At 39.5% G+C, this 22853-nt stretch overlaps 1 protein-coding gene across 2 annotated transcripts in view; it reads left to right on the top strand.

The window, feature by feature from the left end:
- Positions 1 to 22853, top strand: part of Sec63 (SEC63 homolog, protein translocation regulator) — a 64590-nt gene that overhangs the window by 714 nt on the left and 41023 nt on the right. For both annotated transcript variants that reach the window (XM_048353736.1, XM_048353735.1), the window contains exon 2: positions 17769 to 17868. In XM_048353736.1, the coding sequence (XP_048209693.1) occupies positions 17769 to 17868 (100 nt within the window). The remainder of the gene's footprint in view (positions 1 to 17768; positions 17869 to 22853) is intronic.

The following is a 22853-nucleotide window of genomic DNA, read 5'->3' on the forward strand; positions in this document are numbered from 1 at the left end:
CCCTAGCCACCCCGCTCCCCCTATCACGTCCTCGGTTTCCCCGTCGGTAGCGGTTGCTGCAGATGCATGGGGGCACCCTGGAGCTGGGTGGCACGGCTAGGACTCTGAAGTGAGCTCACCAGCCGCCCCCCAGCCCCCGTCACTTCCTCTCTCGCGTTTTTCATGTGTTCACTCCCGGTGTGGGGGTTGGAAGCAGCGCCGTTATTCAACCTCTTAGCAAAAAAATAGAAAAATATAGGCATTTCTCTGTTTTCCTTTCCTCTGGAGTTGGCAGTTTCTGACGGAAGAAGTGCAAGCATCGAGGGCTCTACTCTCGTGTCATTCATCCTCAAGGTAGTTGTGAGGAGGTCGCCGGTCCATTAGCATGTAGTTCTGATTATTTTCGCTTCATCGAATTAGAACACAGACTGATAGAGATTCTTTTATGTTGGGAGTGGTGTTGGATTCCATTTGTTGCAGTGTACAGAGACATATGGTTAAGGGATGTTCTTGAAACTGATGGAACTACAAGTGCCCAAAGGATTATTTATGAGAGTGTTAACAAAAACTAGTTGGTTTGGGGTACAACAACATTTAGGGAAACCTTTCTATTGCACAAGAGAGATGACTAGTTGCCCAACTACCTTAAATTGGGTGTGGTGGTGCTCTAGGTTGTTTGAGTTGTGTGCCGAACTTTGGAGAAATTGTTAACCGGGAAGCATTGAGTCAACTCAGACCTTGTTATGCTTTGAGACAGTTCTGTGTCTTGTGAAATTCTTGAGTTATGACATTAAAACAAATATAGGATAAAGAGCAATAAAGAATTTCACCTTTTTTTGTACACTTCACAATAAATGAATGTAAATGTTTATTTAAATCTCCTTTGAATGCAAGAAAAAAAATATACCCAAAGCTGCCAGTCTTAATCAGTGGCTCATTTATGGACTTGGAATTTTTGACTATTTTGCTTTCTTTTTCTAAGTACATTTAAGTTTGTGGGTTCCTGGATAGTTGGTCTGTGTAGGGTGATAAAGTCTTAATTCAGAAGTGGTTTCTCTTGTTTACAAGTGTAGGCCTTTTGGTATTTGAAGGTAAAAGGGTCCACTTTTCATTATGGCAGAATATGGTTATCACCCATTGGTTCACCCATTCGTTGGTGTGTGTGTGTGTGTGTGTGTGTGTGTAGTTGGTTATATAGAAAACAAAAGAGTATTTGATTTAATTAGAATCTTCTGTGATTTGATATAAAAAATTTGCTGTCACTTTTTACTGGATTTTTGAAATTTGAAAGCCATTTTTCATGGTGGATTTTGTGTTATATAAATTTGCTTGGTTAGGGGCATGGAGTGTGGCTTAGTGGTAGAGTGCTTGCCTATGAAGCCCTGGGTTCGATTCCTCAGCACCACATAAATAGAAAAAGCCAGAAGTGGCACTGTGGCTCAGGTGGTAGAGTGCTAGTCTTGAGCAAAAAGAAGCCAGGAACAGTGATTAGGCCCTGAGTTCAAGCCCCAGGATTGGCAAAAAAAAAAAATTGCTTGGTAACATAGAGGCATACTTCTGCCTCTTTCCTGTATATAGACATGGAGAAATGCTAGTAGTTTAGGTTGAGGAAATTAATATTCACTGCTTGCTAAAAATGAAATGAAGTGGGTAGTTACTATCCTCTTTTATTTTTTTTTCTTTTTTTTGCCAGTCCTGGGCCTTGGACTCGGCCTGAGCACTGTCCCTGGCTTCCTTTTTGCTCAAGGCTAGCACTCTGCCACTTGAGTCACAGCGCCACTTCTGGCCATTTTCTGTATATGTGGTGCTGGGGAATCGAACCCAGGGCTTCATGTATACGAGGCAAGTGCTCTTGCCACTAGGCTATATCCCCAGCCCCTACTATCCTCTTTTTCAAATGAAGAAACTGGAGGTTTCATGGTGTAACTTTCCTGTTTGGTAGAGTCCTGATTAGGACATTGGTCTAGTTAGCATAGCATCAAAGCCCTGTGTTTCTGTTGAGCTAGAAAGTTAGGTGAGCTGTGGGATAGATTTTTCCCCTTCTGTACATCTGGCTGTCTGTTTCACTCTTGCCACAAGTAGATGTATTTGTTTGGTGGTGTTCAAAATTCCATTATGGAAATTAATGTGGACATTTAAATGTTATTCTTTTCTAATTATGAAAATTGTTGGCACTACTGGTATTTTTTAATGGGCTTCCCACAACAAGTTGCTTCTTTAGAATTATAGTGGTATTAAAAGGATATTTTCAGGGCTGGGAATGTGGCATAGTGGTAGAATGCTTGCCTAACATACATGAAGCCCTGGGTTTGATTCCTTGGCACCACATAAAGAGAAAAAGCCAGAAGTGGCGCTGTGGCTAAAGAGGTAGAGTGCTAGCTGTGAGCAAAAAGAAGGGACAGCACTCAGGTCTAGTTCAAGCCCCTGGACTGGCAAAAAAAAAAAAAAAAAGAAAAGATAAAAAGGATATTTTCATAATAGCGAATCTCCCCCACCCCAAGCCCAGCTTTCTTATTCACGATTTTCTTGGTTTTGGCTGGTGTACTGGTACTTTAGAAGTTTGATAAGTCTTACAGACTTTTCTGCCCCAGCTAGCTTCAAAGCTGGGTATTGAATAGAAAAAGAAATATTCAATCACAGGTTTATCCAAAGCTCTAAAAGTTTTTCACATGTCTAGAGCAAAATAAGTTGCTGACCTGTACTGTCAGGATATTAATGCTTTTTATTTATCTCACTTAGAAAATTGTGAAGTTCTGCTTTGGGGGTAGTAATTTGTTGGTAATTGATTGTGTTTTAAACCTTCTATGGCATGTTAGGAATAAACACTATATTATCTTTGTAAAATCCAAAAAATTGTGAAACATCTGCCTTAAGGGTTCTAAAAGTAAAGAAGGTGGAACTGTAGTAGTGCTTTTGAATAACTCAACAACATATTTTAATACTTCCTCTTGAAGATCAAATTTTCTGCAAAATTATCAACTAGCCAGATACAATAATGTAGGTGTGAGCTTGAAAATTTTGTCAGTCTTCACTTTTCAGGTATATCCTATGTAAAAGCATGAAAGATTTGCTCTGTTAACAGTTATATGTTCTTCAGCTTGTACTTAAGTAATCTTTATTTAGCTTTAAAAATTTTTATTTAATTGAAATGTTTGGGACCTTCAGTTGGTTCTTTTAAAATTATTGGGCTCTTGAGAACATTAATTCCATTTACAGATTGTAAAATCTGGGGCTTAAAAAATAGGAGTAGTTTGGTCATTGGCATATTTGACATGTTTATTTACTTTACCCTGATACTTAAAATATTGTTCATAGACTTTGCCTTCATTTTTGTGTACTATGTTGGGCTAACTATACTTGGCATAATTCACACTCCTTTAGTAGTGAAGAGTCTTATTTGTCTTACTCTCAGGATTGCTTACAAATTAATGGAATACCTTTTCAATTATGGACAAAAGCTCTACATGAAGAACTCAAAGCATGGCGGGTTTAAATTTCCTTACCACAGTGGTTCTCGCTTATGGTGACACATTAAGATGGCTTGGGAGCTAAATTAATCAAAAAAGCAGGCTAGGGATGGAACTTGGGACTTTATGCATGATAGGGTTCTACCACTGAGCTACATCCTCAAACCACTTGGGAGCTTTTAAATATACTTATTCCATCCTCAGATATTCTGATCTAATTGGTCTGGTATGGGTGTTGCGAATTGGTACACAGAGACACATATTTTTGTACTGGTATGAGACTTGAACTCAGGGATTCAATGCTTTTGCTGGGCTTTCTTTCTTGCTCATGATTTTCTTGCTTATGGCTGATGCATTGTATTTTAGCTATGCCTCCAGTCCAGCATTTTTGTTGGATAATTTGATAACATTCCCAGACTTTTCTGCTCTAAGCTGCCTTTAAATCGTAATTCTCTACGTCTCTCAGCCTTTTAAGCAGCTAGGATTACAACTGTGAACCACCTATACCTCCTTGTATTGTTGTTGGGTTTTGTTTTTGTTTTGTTTTGTTTTCTGATCCTGGGGCGGCTTGAACTCTGGGCCTGGGCACTGTCCCTGAGCTTTTGTTTGCTTTGTTTTGTTTTTGTTTCCAGTCCTGGGGCATGGCCTGAGCACTGTCCCTGGCTTCTTTTTGCTCAAGGCTAGCACTCTACCACTTGAGCCACAGTGCCACTTGCTTTTTCTATACATGTGGTGTTGAGGAATGGAACCCAGGGCTTCATGTATGCGAGGTGAGCACTTTACCATGGGCCACATTCCCAGCCCCCCTGAGCTTCTTTTGCTTAGAGCGAGTGCTCTACCACTGGAGCCACTGCACCACTCACCTTTTTTTGAGTAGCTTATTAGAGATAAGAGTCTCACAGTTTCCTGTCCCAGCTGGCTTCAAACCAAGATCCTCAGATCTCAGCCTCATCAGGAGCTAGGATTATAGGCATGAGCCACCAGCACCCAGTTTTGTCTAGTATTTTAAATCTAAACTGAGAAATTCTGGAAGAGGAGAACTTCTTGACTTTTTCTTTTGTTGGAGTTGCCATTTTGGGTGCTACTTTGTTTGCTTTGGTATGTAGCTTTTGCTAAAGCAAAACCAGATCAAAACACCCAAACTAGTTCTTAGTCTTTTTGATTTACAAAATGCTTACTATTTCAAAACAAATTTCTGGTAGTTGAAAATCAATTATTTTTGTCAGAACTTTAATAATAATGGATTTAACCAGATTATGATAATCATTTATCAATAGCTTTCACAGTATTGTTCTGTGATTGGAATTTTATGTATTTAGATATTCTTAGACATATTTTGAAATAATTGCAGTGACCACCTCCTACCTTTGATGCTGTCTACAATATTGCATCGGGACCTTTTGTATATACTGTCCACTCATTATTTCCTGTTGACAACTGTCTAGTGCTTTTGGGAGGGGGGGTCCTGGGGCTTTAACTCAATGCTTAGGCACTGTCCCTGAGCCTCTTTGTGCTCAAGGCTAGCACTCTATCACTTCTGGCTTTTTTGAGTAGTTTATTGGGACTTTTTCTCATGGGGACTTTTCTGCCTGGGCTGGCTTCAAACCACGATCCTCAGATCTCAGCCATCTGAGTAGCTAGGATTGCAGGCATGAGCCACTGGCGCCCAGCTTGTCTAGTACTTTTTTTTGTGTGTGGGGGGAAGGGGGTGGGGTGGGGTGGGGGCGAGGGGGGCCTGTCATGGGGCTTGAAATCTGGGCCTGGGTGCTGTCATGAGCTCTTCAGCTCAAGGCTAAGCTAGCCTTCTATCACTTGAGCTACAGCGCCACTTCTGGTTTTCTGGTGGTTAATTGGAGATGAGTCTCATGGACTTTCCTGCCCGGGCTGGCTTTGAACCATGATCCTCAGATCTCAGCCTCTGAGTAGCTAGGATTACAGGTGTGAGCCACTGATGCCTAGCATTGTCTAGTACTTTTTATTTGTTTGTTTGGTTTTTTTTTTTTTTTGCCAGTTCTGGGGCTTGAACTCAGGGCCTGAGCACTGTCCCCGGCTTCTTTTTGGTCAAGGCTAGCATTCTGCCACTTGAGCCACAGCTCCACTTCGGGCTTTTTTTCTATATATGTGGTGCTGAGGAATCGAACCCAGGGCTTCATGTATAGGAGATGAGCACTTTACCACTAGGCCATATTCCCAGCCTCGTGTCTAGTACTTTTTTTTTTTTTTAAACAATTATTTATTTATTTATTTTTTGCCAGTCCTGGGCCTTGGACTCGGGGCCGGAGCACTGTCCCTGGCTTCTTTTTGCTCAAGGCTAGCACTCTGCCACTTGAGCCACAGCGCCACTTCTGGCCATTTTCTGTATATGTGGTGCTGGAGAATTGAACCCAGGGCCTCATGTATACGAGGCAAGCACTCTTGCCACTAGGCCATATCCCCAGTCCCATGTCTAGTAATTTTTAAATGACCTTATTCTTAATGTTTATGTGTAATCTGAAGGTTACTTGTGTTTAATGTTTATTGTTACTTTGATTTTACAGTGGAGGAGTTATTTCAGATTGTTCTTATTGTTTATACTAGGTTCACATTAGTTTGTTTGGTCAGAAAATAAACAAATTGCTTGTGAGTACATTTCAAATACTCAAAAGTATGATTTTCTTTTTTCCATAGGTTAATGATTATACTCTTGAACTAAGGTTTATAAACCATTATATTTTCCAAGTCTTTGTTTACTGTTTGATCTTAACCTTATTTTTTTTTTGAAACTGCCTGTTTTTGAACCCTGGCTCTGTAGTTTACTGTGGTTTTTATGCAAGTTATTTTAACGTCTTTATGTTTCAGTATAGTCCTCTACAAATTAGACACAGTCTGTTTCACACAGTTATGAAGTTTGAGGTTTCAACAGTGAGATACGTGTAAAGTGTTGAGCACAGTTTAGCACATAGAGATAGGGTTAGCTTCTACTGTTTTGATTTAGTATTTAAGTGGGAGATTTATTTATTTTTTTCTTTTGTCAGTCATGGGGTTTGGACTCATGGTCTAAGCACTGTGTCCTTGGCTTCTTTATGCTTGAGGCTAGCATTCTATCTCTTTAGCCACAGTGCCACTTCTGGCTTTTTCTGTTTATGTGGTGCTCAGGAATCGAACCCGGGCTTCATGAATACTCTACCACTAAGCCACATTCCCAGCCAAGATTTAATTTTTAATTATTTGAAAGGATTGTAAAACATACTCTGTTTTATTCTCTTACTTGAGAAATGTGAGTAGGCATTCACTTTATTTTTGTTTTTATTTTGAAGTGATGTATAAAGAGGTTACAGTTAACATAAATAAAGGCAACGGGCACATTTCTTTTTGCCCTTTATTTTCCCCTTGTTTTCTCCTGCTTTCCCTTTGTCCTCCCCCTCCTCCCAAGTTGTAAAGTTCATTTCCAACATAGTGTCCAGTAAGTATAGCTGTTACATTGGTTCACCCTTTGTCTTACCCTTTCTGTGATTCCCCTAATCAGATAAACTTATGTACAATACAGAAGGTACCAAAAACAGTGACCACAGGGAATAAACCAAAGGGGGGGGGAACAAAAGAAAAATAATCATTGTAAAGAGTACACTGAAAAAAAAGGGATGTAAGAAAATATGTTCCAGCCTAGTCCTAGTTTAGTTACTCTGAACTTTGAGTCTCATTTTCTAGGGTTAGTAATAATCTGTTTTAAGTAACTAAGCAGTAGTTATGAGTAGCAAAGAAAGAAGTGCGTATAAATATGCATGGAAAACCACACACACTGCAGAAATTCCTAGAGCTTCATCTGGATGTCGCTTCTAGGTTCTGGATCTCTCTCTCTCTCTCTCTCTCTCTCTCTCTCTCTCTCTCTGTCTGTCTCTCTCCTCTGTGTGTGTGTGTGTGTGTGTGTGTGCGCGCGCACGTGCACGCGCGCCAGTCTGGGGACTCTTAACACCATCACTGACTTTTTTGCTCACAAGTAGCATCCTACTACTTGAGCTCCACTTCCAGCTTTTGGTAGTTTATTGGAGATGAAAGTCTCATGGACTTTCCTGCTGGAGCTGACTTCAAACTGCAATCCCTAGATCTCAGCCTTCTGTAGGATTATAGGTGAGAATCACAGCTACCGGCCTTGGATCAGATTTTTGTTGTTGTTGTTGGTTTTGGAGCTTGAACTCTGAGCCTGGGCGCTGTCACTGAGCTGGTCAGTTTAAGGCTAAGATAGCCCTCTACCACTTTAGCCATTGTGCCACTTCCAGTTTTCTAGTGGTTAATTGGAGATAAGAGTCTCACGGTCTTTCCTTTTCCTGCCCAGCTGGCTTTGAACCACTGGCTTTGAACCATGATCCTCAGATCTCAGCCTCCTGAGTACCTAGGATTACAAGGGCAAGCACTTTCTTTATTTTATTTTATTTTTTTGCCTGTCCTGGGGCTTGAACTCAGGGCCTGAGCACTGTCCCTGGCGTCTTTTTGCTCATGGCTAGCATTCTGCCAACTTGAGCCACAGTGCCACTTCTAGCCTTTTCTGTATGTGTGGTGCTGAGGAATTGAACCTAGGGCTTCATGTATATAAGAGTAGCTAGGATTACAAGCACTTAGCTTAGATCAGATTTTTAAGTACATGTAACTTTTTTTTTCTTAAAGCTATAGATACCCGATGCACAGAGAAATGAACAAAAGCTGCGGTATTTCATCACCAATATTACTGAAGGGCCTCAGCAGTGTTTTTTTTTTTTTTGTGTGTGTGTGTGTGTGTCCCATTAGCTTTGATATATTGCGTGTTTTTTCCCCTTAATGTCCAAAAACTTTGTAATTCCTTTGTTCATGGTGTTAATATTCATAATCTTGTGAATTTTATTTCTGTTACTGATTTCTACTGTCATCACAAAGAAGTCAGAAAAAGGTACTCTTTATGGTATCTAACATCTATTGAGACTTAATTGTGTTACAGTAAACTTCCTACAAAATGTCTCCTGTACTTGAAGAATGTAGATGTTCTTGTTGTAGTGTTTTTCTGTAGTTTGATAACTAGCTGGTTAAAATTTTTTTTTATCTATTTCCTTTTGTTTGGTTGCTTTATCAATTATTGAGAAAGGGGTATTGAAATCTTTTGTTATGTAGAACTGTATTCCTCCAATGATGAGTTTTCATGTCATTTTGATGTTAAGTGCATAAATATCATAAATGTCTATCTTGGTGTATTAAGCCTTCTACTAATAGAGTATCTTTCTTTGTCTTTAACTGTTACTTAAGCTGTGCTTCCAATTCCAGCTTTTTTTCTGGTTAACTGGAAGATAATTTGTCTCTCTGGACTGACTTTGAACCTTGATCCTCCGATCTCAGCCTCCTGAGTAGCTAGAATTAGAGGTGTGAGCCACCATTGCCCTAGCTTTTTTGTAACCTCTTTTCATTTGAAGTCTATTTTGTCTGATGTTAATATAGCCACCCTTGCCGCACAGTATCTTTTCCTGTCACTTTACTTTCAGCCTTTTGTCTCAGGATCTAAAATGAGTCTCTTTTAACTCGCATATTGTTGGATCATGTTTTATTCTGCCAATTTCTGTCTTTTTGTTTGGAATACTTAATTCATTTCATGCATTGCTGTCATTTTGTGTTCAGGTTTTTTTTTTTTTTTTGGTAGTGAAATGTTTAAGTTTCTTCTCATTTCTCTTTGTAATTTCTGTTTCTCCAGTTATCGTTCTTGTGGTTACTGTAGAGATTATATTAAATAAACACCTTAAAACTATAACACTGAGGGCTGGGAATATGGCCTAGTGGCAAGAGTGCCTGCTTCATACACATGAGGCCCTGGGTTCGATTCCCCAGCACCACATATACAGAAAATGGCCAGAAGTGGCGCTGTGACTCAAGTGGCAGAGTGCTAGCCTTGAGCAAAAAGAAGCCAGGGACAGTTCTCAGGCCTTGAGTCCAAGCCCCAGCACTGGCCAAAACAAAAAACAAAAAAAAAACTATAACACTGATTTGAACTTATTCTATTTAACTTCAGGAACATTCAAAAACTGTTTCTTTGTAGCACCATCCTTATACTTTAAGCTTTTGATGTGGCAGAATTGCATCTTTAATCATTTGTATCTTCACACCTAAACTAGTGCTTCCTTTATATTTTTACTTATTTACTTAATTTACTCACTTTTGTGAGGATTGAACTCAGGGCCTCTCCATGCTCTGGCTTGGCTTTTTAGCTCAAGGTTGGTGCTCTAGCACTTGAGCCATACCTCTACTTGCAGGTTTTTGCTTATTAGTTGGAGATAAGAGTCTCATTGACTTTTCTGCCAGTGCTGGCTTTGAACCGTAATCCTCAGATCTCAGCTTCCTGAGAAGCTAGGATAGTGTGAGTCAATGTTCTGCTAATACTTCTTTTAAATGCATTAGATTCTTATGTAGAAAAGAAAGTTACAAACCATTGTTATAGTAACCTTAGCTTTTATAATTGTCCATACATTTACCTTTATTGAGATCTTTATTTACTCATACGATTCTGATTTACTGTCTAGTGTTCTCTTTCACCAGGCAAGGCTCTTTTTTAAGCCTACCTGCCCTCCCTCCCCTTTTCCTGCCTATAAAAATGTCCATTAGGAAAAGAATATATTTTATAGTGAAAGAGGGTCATCTCTAAGATGTGAATAACCTTGCTGTTAAGTTTTCAAAGCCCTGTCTTTTTTTTAACTATGAAGCTTTTTTTTTTCTCTTTTTGTGCCAATCCTGGGGCTTGAACTCAGAGCCTAGGTGCTGTCCCTGAGCTTTTTGCTCAAGGCTAATGCTCTATGAGCTGCTACAGCTCCTAATTCCTGCATTGTTGGTAGTTTATTGGCGATAAGTCTCACAGACTTTCCTGTCCAGTCTGGCTTTGAACTGTAATGCTCAGGTCTTAGCCTCCTGAGTAGCTAGAATTACAAGCATGAGCTACCTGTGCCCAGGTACCCAGTTTACAAAGTCCCTTTTAAAGATTATTTTTATTAGCATATGTTGTACAAGAGGAGGTTCATTCTGATAATATAACACATACAGTGTTATCCCCATCACATTCATTCTCTCCATCATTCACTGTCATCCAACGTCCTCATTTCTTAAAAAATGTCACCAGGTTTCCTTGTATTTTTCCCCCTCCCCTCCGAGTCTTTCCCCCCTCTCCCTCTCCCCTTCTCCCTCTCCCCCCTTTCCTTCTCCCCCCCCCTTAGTTTTCACAGGAAAAAAAAAGGAAGGTCCTTGAGGTCCACATATGAAAAACATTTTAAAGGATCTCACAAATAGAGGTGGAAGTTTTGACAGCAATTTATTTTTGTGTAACAAATAGGAAAAAGACAAGAGAGAAACGTTTCCTTATCTTCTTTGAGGAAATGGAGTTACAGATTCACAGTGGGTTCCTAACTGTAGTCTTTCTGAGCTTGGACAGTGTTTTTGGGTAGGTAAGACTAGTGGAGATGTGACCTAAACTAACCCAAAATAGAGACAGTAGGTGATTTTATAGCTTCCCCTTGCCAGACATGCCTTCCAATTCTTTGTCTCTTGACTCATTGTAAAGAATTTATAACTTTGACCATCTCTAAGGAGAAGATGACACATGCAGCTAGTCCCCATGTCTCCTGTTCAAAACTAGGTCTGGTGTGAGGTATTTCAGGTTCTTTTTTTTTTTTTTTCTTCCTGGTTTGATTTCTGAGCCTGATACTTTCAGTATTAATTACTTTAAATTTCCCTGCTCCTCATTATCCTACTTTACATACATATAAAGGATGTTGACCATTTACCTACATTTACTCTCTTCGTTGGCCTACTCCCCTTCTCCCCTACTACCTTTCCCCACAATGGCCTGTGGTTTCTCCTACCTTCCCCTACGGTTTATTGGAGATTAGAATCTCATGGATTTTCCTTTTCCTACCTGGGCTGACTTTGAACTGCAATTCTCTGATCTCAGCCTCCTGAGTAGCTAGAATTACAGGCATGAGTCCCCGTGCCTAGCAGTTCTTTAATTTTTTTTTTTTAATTTAAACTTAGCCAGGTGCTAAAAGGATTGCAGAAGGCTGAGATTTGAGGATTGCAATTGAAGCCAGCCCAGGTAGGTAGGAAAGGCTCTGAGACTCATCTCCGATATACTACTCAGAAAAAGCTGGAAGTGGCACTGTGGCTCAAAGTGGTAGAGCCACTAGTCTTGAGCAAAAGAAGCTCAGGGACAGTGCACAGGCTGGGTTAAAGCCCCAAGACTGGCAAATAAAAACGTTTTAGTGTATATTAATTATTCAGAGGGTTTTCATTTTCATCACTGTATTTCACATGCATATACATATTTATATATAACGTAGATTAATCTCATCCATTGTTCTCAACCATTTTCCTTTCCCTCCCTATTTTGCAGTAGACTTCACTGAGTTTCCTATGCTAACCCCTCCCTCCCTCCCTCCCTCCCTCCCTCCCTCCCTCCCTCCCTCCCTCCCTCTTGCCAGTCCCGGGGTTGAACTCAAATGACTTTTTTTCTGCTTTAAGACCTTCTTCCCTCCCTTCCACCCAGCTCTACATTTGCTATTGGTTGTGTGGCTTGAATTCAGGGTCTGGACACTGTTGTTGAGCTCAAGGCTAGTGCTCTACCATTTTGAGCCACATTGCCACAGTTGGTTAATTGGAAACAGAGTCTTCAATGACTTTCTTGCCTGGGCTGGCTTTGCACTGCAATCCTCAGATCTCAGGCTCCAGAGTAGCTAGGAGTACAGGTATGAGCCATCAGCAACTGGCTATACAGAATTCTTGTAGGGATGACTTTTGACATAATCCATCTTACAGGGAATGGACTCCCTCCCCATCTACTGTGAGACACATAACCTCTTTCTGGTAGCTTCTGAGGTATATCTGTTGTTTATTGAAGGTTTACTAGCCTCTAAGTAGGGTGGCCGCTATCAGTATTTTGAACTAAATTCATGTGTTGTGTCTTTGAGAAAACAGCCCACACTTAGATTATTGTGAATAATGCTCAGTGAATAGTATATCTGTTCAAGTATATCTGTTTGAATCTTTCCTGTTGGTTCTTTTAAGCATATTCCTAAAGAGTAGAATGAACAGTAGAAGGGCTGGATCCTATGGTATTCTTTCTGCTTTTAACTTTTTGAGAATCTGCCAAACTATTTTCTATACTGACTATATCAGTGATGTACAGGGGCTCCATTTTCTTTATTTCCTCTTCAACACTTGTTTTTCTTTTTGTAAAACACAAGTAATTATAATTATCCAATAGGTTTCAAGTGGTATCATTATAGTTATAATATTTTATTTTTTTTAATGGCTAATGATTCTGATCTTTTAATGTAATTTGTATGTCTTTGGAGACACGTTTATCTAAATCCTTTGCCCCATACTTTTCTGGTATTGAACTATTTCTTTGTTCATTTGTAGGAATTCGTTATGTATTCTCGATTTGAGTCTATAACTATTTTCTCTTGTACTGTACATTGTTTTTTTCACTTTCTTAGCAATGTCCTCTGGTGAACTGGAAGCTATTTTTATTTTGGTGAAGTCCAGTTTATTTTATTTTATTTTGTCTCTTGTTTATGCTTTTGAGGCCCTATCTAGGAATCCATTCTCAAATAAAAGATTATGAAAATTTACTCATGATTTTTTTCTAAGAGATTTATGGTTTTATGTCTTTCAATATTTGAACCATTTTTAACTCCTAAGTTTATTATTTTGAGAGTCCAACTTCATTCTTTGTAAAGTGGCTGTGTTTTTTGCCTGCTCTGCCCTCCCCTCCCATCCTCTCCCGACACAGACACAGACACACACACACACAGAGAGAGAGAGAGAGAGAGAGAGAGAGAGAGAGAGAGAGAGAGAATGAGAATGAAAGGAAAGAAAGACAAACATCATGACATGGTGTGGTATATACTTGTTGCTCTTCAAGTTGAGCCTCACTTTTGCTTCTGACTGTCTGCTAGTTAATTGGAGAGGAGAATCTCACAGACTTTTCTTCCTGGGCTGATTTCGAACTGGGATCTCAGATCTTAGTCTCTGGAGTAGCCAGGATTAGAGGTGTGAGCCAGTGGTGCCTGGCTAGGATATGTACATCCTGAGGGGAATACTTCCTTATTGAAAAGTTATTCTTTTCCCCATTGGCAGGTAATATTTTGAGGGAAGGTACTGGAATCCTGGATTTCTGTTGTGGATAATGGTGTTCAGAAGCCAAGCAAAATATGGGTGCAAGTAATATTGTTTTTGTGGTTTTGTTGGTCCTAGTCATTCTTAGAAGAGCTAGGAAGTATGTATATATGTCTGTACAGCTGTGTCTATACTTCCGTATTAAGGTGTTCATATTGATTAATGTAGTACCAAAGATTTACTCATTTATATTTTCATATTACTGACTTTTGACAGGAAAAAATGGATTTCAGTTTTTTCAGTATATTAACTTATTTCTCAATCTCCCTGCACTTATACGAATCTCCTTTTCTGTCACCAACTCCTTTCTTGTGGATCCTTCTTCAACCTCTTCTGATACTTCTAGGAAGATATCTCCCATGTGGATGCCTTCCTCAACAGTAGTGTTAGGGTAGTCAGATTTATTATACTTTACAATAGCTTTGGATCGTTCCCTACCTAGCATCTCTTATGGATTTTTGGGGTGGTCAGGAACATTCCCACATGAGCTACCACACCCACAGCCCCTTCTAAAAACTTATTTATATAATTTATGGCTTGAACTCAGGGCCTTCTTGGCTGGTTTTTTAATAATTTATTTATTAATTAAACAAAAATTTTTGACAAGGTGTTGTGCACAAGGGGTATAGTTACATAGTAGGGCAGTGTGTACATTTCTTGTGATATCTTTTTTTTTTTTTTTTTGGCCAGTACTGGGCCTTGGACTCAGGGCCTGAGCATTTTCCCTGGCTTCCTTTTGCTCAAGGCTAACACTCTGCCACTTGAGCCACAGCGCCACTTCTGGCCGTTTTCTGTATATGTGGTGCTGGGGAATCGAACCCAGGGCCTCATGTATACGAGGCAAGCTCTTTTGCCACTAGGCCATATCCCCAGCCCCTTTCTTGTGATATCTTACACCCTGTTTTTCTTTCCCTTCCCTAGGTCAGGTAGACATATATACAATACACAGTGTACCAAGAACATATACAGTGGCCACGTGGCCTACGCCAAAAAAATTCGCCTAGGGCTTTAAATGTAATGTCAACAGTAGACAATATGTCAACAATAGTCTTATATGAATGTACATACATAGCTTTTGAGCTATTGTGATCCACTGAGAGGTCTATTTTTGACCTTTATATATGTTCAGTAGTTGTTTGGTTTTAGTTACATAATGTTGGGTCGCTGACCCAAACCTGTGGGATATACCATTTGACAAGAAGTTTTTGGTTTCGCAGACCTGGTCTCTACTGTCTCCCCCTCCCCTCACCTTAACAGGCATATATCAGGGAGATCATGCCCCTTTGTTTTCTGTGTTCTAGGCTTGTCTCGCTCAACATTATTTGTTCAAGTTCTGACCATTTCCCTGCGAATACCAATATTTCACCATTTCTAATCGCTATGTAGTATTCCATTGTGTATAGGTACCATATTTTTTGGATCCATTCATCTGTGGAGGGGCATCTGGGTTGTTTCCATATTTTGACTATTGTGAATTGTGCAGTGATAAACGTCGAAGTGCAAATGTCTTTTTGATATCTTGGGACCTCTTGTTCAGGATAGATGCCTAGGAGTGGTATGGCTGGGTCATAGGGTAGGTCTATGTTGAGCTTTTTGAGGAACCTCCATACTGTTCTCCAAAGTGGTTGTACTTACTAGTTTGCACTCCCACCAACAATGGAGAAGGGTTCCTCTTTCCCCACACCCCACCCCCTCCAGCATTTGTTGTTGTCTTGGCTGGTGTTTTACCACAGAGTCCTGTCTTAGTTTGAGCTCTTTGCAGGTTAATTGGACATAAGAGTTTGAAGATTTGTCTGTTTGGTTTGATAACTTAGATCTCAGCCTTCTTAGTAGCCAGAATTATAGGCATGAGCCACAGCACCCACCCAGCTCCCTAAGTTATTTTCAGGGTAGGATAAGGCATTATGCCCAGATGGGTCTGGGCTGTAATTAGCTACTTGTGTTTCCGTTACCTGGGGATAAGAGGCATGTGCCAGTGAACTCAGCCACTTAGCTTGTCATACATGTAGCTGGGATAACAGGCACTTATCACTGTGCTTGTCATTGTAGAGTCTTTCAAGCTTCGTTTTTGCCTGGTTTGGCCTCAAACCAGAGTCCCCAAATCTCTACCTCCCTAGTAACTGGGATTACAGGTTTGAGCCACAATTTTTTTAAAGATGTTGAAAGATTGACATTTAGAATTAGTTGGCTAGACTCAGTTCACACGATCCCAACCTTGCTGGATGCATTTAAAACATTGGGGTTGGGGCAAGTGGCTTAAGTGGTAAAGTACCTGTAGCAAATGTGACGTCCTGAGTGCAAATGTCAGTACATACCCATCCATCTACCCTTCCATCCATACTTCATAGTAGCCAGTTTTCTTTCAAGCCCACTAATGTCATGGAGCTTCTGTTCATAGCTTATTTGATTTTGATATATACAGTGAACACAAGTGGGTGGTTACCTTCTGTTGTCTTCATGACTTACTCATTGGTCAGGGGAACTTGATTGGCATGATGGTCAAGCTTGTTGCTTGTGAGGGTGCTTTTGTGAGGATATTGAGATGTTTTCAAACCTGTAGTGTATTGGGCTACTGGAATGTGGGTGTTGTGTGGGCCTTTTGTGTGTGTATGGGTGCTAGTGGTGGTTGTGTATGCCTTTGAGTACTGCCATCCTGGCCTTGAAAGGGTTTGCTTTGAGTTTAGCATTGAAATGATCAGAGACTTCCTTCTGCTTTCCATCCCAGCTTTATGAAAAGATATTTTCATTTTGAAACTTAATATTTTTAGTATTTTTTTATTATTAAGGAGTTGTACAGAGAGGTTTCAATTCCATGTGTCAGGTAATTAATGAGTGCACTTCTTGGACAATGTCCTTCATTCACTTTGCCAGTGAAACTTTTTGTTTTTTAATCTTGGGAGGATTCTTCAAATCATGGGTTTTATTAAGCTAATATATATATTTTAGCGTTGGTTTAACTTTTGACTGAATTGCAATTTTAAAATAGTGAGTTAAATAACAAAGTTTTGTCACAACTTTTTTTTTTTTTTGGCTTCAGGGCTTGAACTCAGAGTGGCCTGGGTGCTGTCCTTGAGTTCTTTTTCCCTGGGCTAGTGCTCTACCTTTTTGAGTCACAGCTCAATTTCTGGTTATTAAGTGGTTAATTAGGGATAAGAGTCTCAGGGGGAACTTTTTGTCTGGGCTGGCTTGGAACCTTGATCCTCAGATCTCATCCTTCTGTGTAACTAGGTTTATAGGCATGAGCCACTGGTACCTGGCCTGATAGAACTTTTGTACAAATCAGTGCTAAGTTCTTAGTTAGAGGTTTGGACACCTTTTCCAATACCATAAATTCTATTGAATTTTTCTCTACTGTTGTTTCAGCTGGATGTTGATTTTGGAGTTTATGTCAAAAATTCAAAATCTATTAGTTTTACATCTTAAATAGGTACCATTCTAAACTTTGTTGATTAGAAAGTATTTTGGTAAGCAATTATTTTCATGTTTGAAAATATCATTTCTCCTTAGTTTTCATAATGAAACATATTTTATCCTTTTTTTAAAAAAACTATTAGGTTTTAAAATCAGAGCCTCCTCATATTTGCTCAGCCAGTACTGCTGAGGCACGTCTCTAAACTTAGTTTGTGTTTCTTCTGTAGGATAGAGAAATTTCTCAGATATATTGATTCTTTGGCTTAATATTTTGGATTCAAGTCTGTTTTTAACTTTTCAACAAGAAATGGTCTCATATGAAGAGTAGTAGATAACAGTTTTCTAGATAGAACATTGTTCTGAACAACAGAAAATTAGCCTATCTTAAGAATTTTATAAAGATTATTTGAATAGAAAATACTTTCATGTTTCAATAAAATATTAGGGTGGGCTGGATGCCAATGGCTCATCCCTGTAATCCCAGCTACTTAGGAGGCTGAGAATGAAGGTTCAAAGCCAGCCTAGGCAGGAAAGTCCATGAAAATTATCTCTAATTAACAACTGAAAGTGGATTGTGTGGTTCAAGTGGTAGAATGCTAGTTTTGAGCAAAAAAACCCTCTCAGGCACAGTGCGTAGGCCTGAGTCCAAGCCCCATACATGATACCCGCACATATAAGGATGGTAATGGAGGTTAGTATGGTTTTGCCTCAACTGTGAGAAATGACTTAATTCATCTTATTTTTCTTTCTTAACAGAGCAAATTCGATTAAAGAATATCAGAAAAGTATATGGAAGATGTATGTGGTATCGCTTACGGTTATTAAAACCCCAGCCAAATATTATTCCTACAGTAAAGTAAGTAGTGTATTTAGGTAACACATGTTTTTAGTGCTTACTCTTTGCTAGTTATCATACAAAGTAAGGGTTTAGTGGTGACGAAGATGTGTCTGTAAGAAAATTATAACCTTTGTAGAGGTAATACATACTTATTAGTAAGCTTAAGAGCTCTATGAAGAAAGTTTAAGAGCTCTATGAAGAGAGTAGTTTTAGAAGTCTAAAAAAAGAGAGCAGTGAGATTATGAAGACCTGTGTACTGTATGCTGTGATTTGAGTGTTAACGCCTTTAAAATACTATTTTTTTAATTTGGTTGTGGGGCTGTACATGGGGGCTGGCACTGTCCCTGAGCACTCTTATGCTCAGGCTACCTCTATACCAATTTGAGCCACAGCTCCACTTCTGGTTTTTCTGGTAGTTAATTGAAGATAAAGAGTTTCATGGACTTTCCTGCCCAGGCTGCCATCTGAACCACTGTCCTCAGACCTCAGCCTCCTGAGTAGCTAGGATTACAGGTGTGAGCCACTGGTGCCCAGCTTAAAAAAAAATATATATATATATATATATTTTGTTTTGTCTGTTGTGGGTCTTGAACTCAGGACTTAGGCATTGTCCCTGAGCTCTTCTTCCTCAATGCTAGCACTCTACCACTTGAGCCACAGTGCCACTTCCTTAATTTTTTTTTATTGTTATAAAGGTAATGTATGGAGGGGTTACAGTTACATAAGTTGAGTAAAGAGTACATTTCTTTTTGGACGATGTCACTCCTTCCTTTCCTCTGCCAGTTTTCTCCTCCAATCCCCACCCACAAGTTGTTTAGTCATTTTCAAAATAGTGTCAAGTGAATACCACTGCTACATTAAAAAAATTTTTTTTCCCAGTCCTGGGGCTTGGACTTGGCCTGAGCGCTGTCCCTGGCTTCTTTTTGCTCAAGGCTAGCACTCTGCCTCTTGAGCCACAGTGCCACTTCTGGCCTTTTGTTTATGTGGTACTGAGGAATCGAACCCAAGGCTTCGTGTATGCTAGGCAAGCACTCTACCACTAAGTCACATTCCCAGCCCTGCATTTTTTTTGGTCTCCATTTCTGTGCCCCCTCATGCCCTCCCTAAGATAGATAAACAAACAGACAAGACAAAAGGAAAAGAAAACAGCAACAAAGAAAAAAACCTTGCTTCCATTTCTTGGAGTTCATTTCTTAGAGTTTCATTTCACTTTAAACATTTTATATGATAAGCTGCACATTGGCATTCTGCTTTATGTTCCTTTCCTAACAGTATCCTCCTTTGGTATCATTGTATGAGAATGTCTAGCGTTCTGTATAATTTATCGTGTTTCAGTATATTTTAGATAAAATACATTTCTTACAGAAGGGAAGTGACAGTCACAGTAGTTATTTCATAATTAAAGTTATTGAGCACATACTGTATGCCAAGTGCTTTATATATTATTTCATTTAAATTTCAAGGTAAATATGTTTGCTCGTTTTCATATAGGCTAAAAAGGATGAGTTAAGTTGACCAAGGTCATTCAGCTTACGTAGTGGATGAAACTGGTGCAGAGCCACCCTTAGTGATTTTGGCAAGTCCAGCTGCTTAAATAGATTACTGGCATGTTTAATTAGAACAGATCTGCTTGATTCCATGAGGCTGTGAGATGTGTTTTATACCTTCTTTTACCTGAAATCATCAGCTTAGATGAACAGATGAAACTGTGGCAAAAAGTGAAAGTTGCCATTGTTGCCGGACTCCATCTTGTGAATGACACATACCTACCTAATAGAAAGGAAAAAAAAAACCTATCAGAGGAAAGTAGTAAGAGTAGAACCTGTTGTGGTTTTTTGTTTTTGCCAGTTCTGGGGCTTAAACTCAGACTGAGCATTGTCATTGGCTTCCTTTTGCTCAAGGCTAGCATTCTACCACTTGAGCCACCGTGCTGCTTCCGACTTTTCTGTTTATGTGGTGCTGAGGCTTCATGCATGCTAGGCAAGCACTCTACCGCTAAGCCACATTCCCAGGCCCACTGTTATTTTTAATAATTGTTTAAATGATGATAACTTTACATCTTTACATGTAGTCATGTGCCTCAGAACTTTTTTTGGTAAGGTTTGACTTTGTTTAGCTACCCTACAAAAATAAGAAGAACCCTAGCTTTGGTAGTAATCATTATTCAATGATGTGAAACTAAAGACAAAACAAATCTTGACCACAGCAGTTTTCTGTGCATTTCTTTTGTTCTTTGCTGTTCATTCTCATTTTAAAGTAAACATTTGTGGCATAACAGTTATATTACTTTTCATGTTCAATTTATTTTTTATTATATTTAAATAGTTGTACAAAGATTTTCAATTCAACATGTTAGTTTGAGTATACTGCATCTTTTTTCTTTTTCCCCATTTTTCCTACCCCCAAACTTTTCTGATTTTTGTTTGGTATTTTGAGAGCATCTGAACCTGGATATTCAAGAAAAAAAACTCTCCAAGTTCTTTCTAGTGGTTAGTAAACATGTATTTTTGAAGTACAGATTAAGAGGTAACTAAGTAGATACTAGTAACAATTAGTAACAGTTTACAAACTATGGAATCTTTTTGCTACTTAAATGAAGCATACTCTCAGAATTAAACAAGTATTGTGTAGGGCTTCTTCTCTGATAGCATAGGTGTAATTGTTGGAAGTTGCTTCCAAATTAATATTTAAAATATGCCTAAAGGAAAATGCAAGATGCCACAAGTATTTTCTGGAGCTACCCATTCAAGGAAAATGCTTATCTTCTTTTTTTTTTTTTTTTGGCCAGTCCTGGGCCTTGGACTCAGGGCCTGAGTGAGCACTGTCCCTGGCTTCTTCCCGCTCAAGGCTAGCACTCTGCCACTTGAGCCACAGCGCCGCTTCTGGCCGTTTTCTGCATATGTGGTGCTGGGGAATCGAACCTAGGGCCTCGTGTATCCGAGGCAGGTACTCTTGCCACTAGGCTATATCCCCAGCCCAATGCTTATCTTCTTGGAAGAACCGAATTCGTTTTTGTTTTGTTTTGTTTTTTGGTACTGGGTCTTGAACTCAGGGCCTGAGCGTTGTCCCTGAGCCTCTTTGTGCTCAAGGCTGTCCTTTGAGCCTCTGTGCTCAAAAGCTAGCGTTCTACCACTTGAGCCACAGTGCGACTTCCCAGACTTTTTCTGAGTAGTTTATTGGAGATAAAAGTCTCAAGGACTTTTCTGCCTGATCTGGCTTCAAATGTATCCTCAGATCTCAGCCTCATGAGTAGCTAGGATTATAGGCATGAGACACCAGTGCTCAGCTTAAGAACCAAATTCTTAAAACAAAAATTGGGCACAGTATAGTGTAATGTGTATTCTACCTTTGCTTTGGCTCTTTGGAAATTATAGCATGCTCTTGTTGGCCATGGTAATTTTCATGCAATTGGGAGAGTCTTATCAAGAGACTCCTCCTTTTTCTACTGGCTCTGAGAATTGGCATTTAACCAACAGCTTAGCATATGAGGCATTTTGTTTTCTTTCCTATGTTTGCATTGCTTTCTGAAGGTTTTCATTTTATCTTTATTTTCTTTGGTTTGTTAGTCTTTTAGATAGTGTACACAATAAAACATGGACTTATTTGTGTGGTAAGCATTTCTCAAGTGCTAGCATATTGAAGATATAAGCAAATGTTGGCTTTGGATTTAAAATTAGCTATTTCAAATTTATCCTCATTCATTTTACAATTCGTTATTGTGTGCCAACAAAGTACCAGGTATACTAGATGTTGGGTGTACTGTGGCTAATAAAATAGACATGGTAAGGGATTTTCTGCTCAGTCCCACCTCTTAAAGGTTTGACTACCTCCTTATGCTGCCCCAGTAGAGATTAAGCTTTTAATACCCTTGAAGGATAACCTTACTTAGATCAGTGGTCCTTCTTGGTCTTCTCCCGGAGAATATCCCTTATAGACTTTAGAGGGTAGGGAGAGTACCATAAAGAAACACAAGGGCTCCTAACTCTGGCCCAAGACAGAAATGCTTTCTTGAGTGAGATTTAAGCTGATTGCTAAGATTTGGCTAGCAGTTATTAATCGCAGCCCACAGCTAACATACAAGTACCTTCTAAGTACTTTGCATACCACATCTTATTTAATTCTCAAATTCATCTTGAAAGTTGGAAACTGCTGGGTGCCAGTGGCACCAGCCTATAATCCTAGCCACTCAGGCTGAGCTCTGAGGATCATGGTTCAAAGCCAGTTCAGGAGACTTATCTCTATGAGATCATCATGAGACTTATCTCCAGTTAACCAGCAAAATGGTAAAAGTGGAGCTGTGACTCAAGTGGGCAGAGCACCAGCCTTGAGTGAAAAAGTTAAGAGAAAGCATTCTCATCCTGAGTTCAAGCCCCAGCACTGCCCCCCCCCCAAAAAAAAAGGAAAGAAGGAAGGAATGAATGGAGGAACTGAGGTGTAAATGGCATTTGCCAAGCTTTCTTTGTTAAGTGGTGAAGCTGGGAGTTGAACTGAGGGAGTTTTGTTTTGTAAGTCTATGTACTGAACTCCTCTTAGAGAACCAGGTAAGGAAGTAAAGGTGTGGCTCAAGAGGTAGAATGTGAACCTTGAGTTAAAAAAACAAAGAGAGAATGTAAGGCCCTGAGTTCAAGCTGCAGTAATGGGGCTTAAATAAGTAAAGAAGTAACCAGGTACAAAGCTTTCCACGTTGTTGCCCTGTTCTTTTAGGCATAGATGAGCATCTGTAGTATAGAAAGTAGTTTTTGTAATATTTAATATGGTCAGATGGAAAGAAATTTGTATCTCAGTGCTACTTTTGCTTAAGCTTTTTTGCTATTAGTAAAAACTGAACAATATCATGCTTGTACTCCTTCCTAGCTGCTCAGAAGGCTGAGATCTGAGGGTCGTGATTCGAAGCCAGCCTGGGCAAAATAATCCGCCCGAGACACTTTTAAAAAATTAATTGATTTTTTTCTGTTTGTGTGGGTGGTACTGAGGAATTGAACTTAGGGCCTCATGCATGCTAG

The sequence above is a fragment of the Perognathus longimembris genome, chromosome 9, assembly GCF_023159225.1.
Source record: "Perognathus longimembris pacificus isolate PPM17 chromosome 9, ASM2315922v1, whole genome shotgun sequence".
NCBI lineage: Eukaryota > Metazoa > Chordata > Mammalia > Rodentia > Heteromyidae > Perognathus > Perognathus longimembris.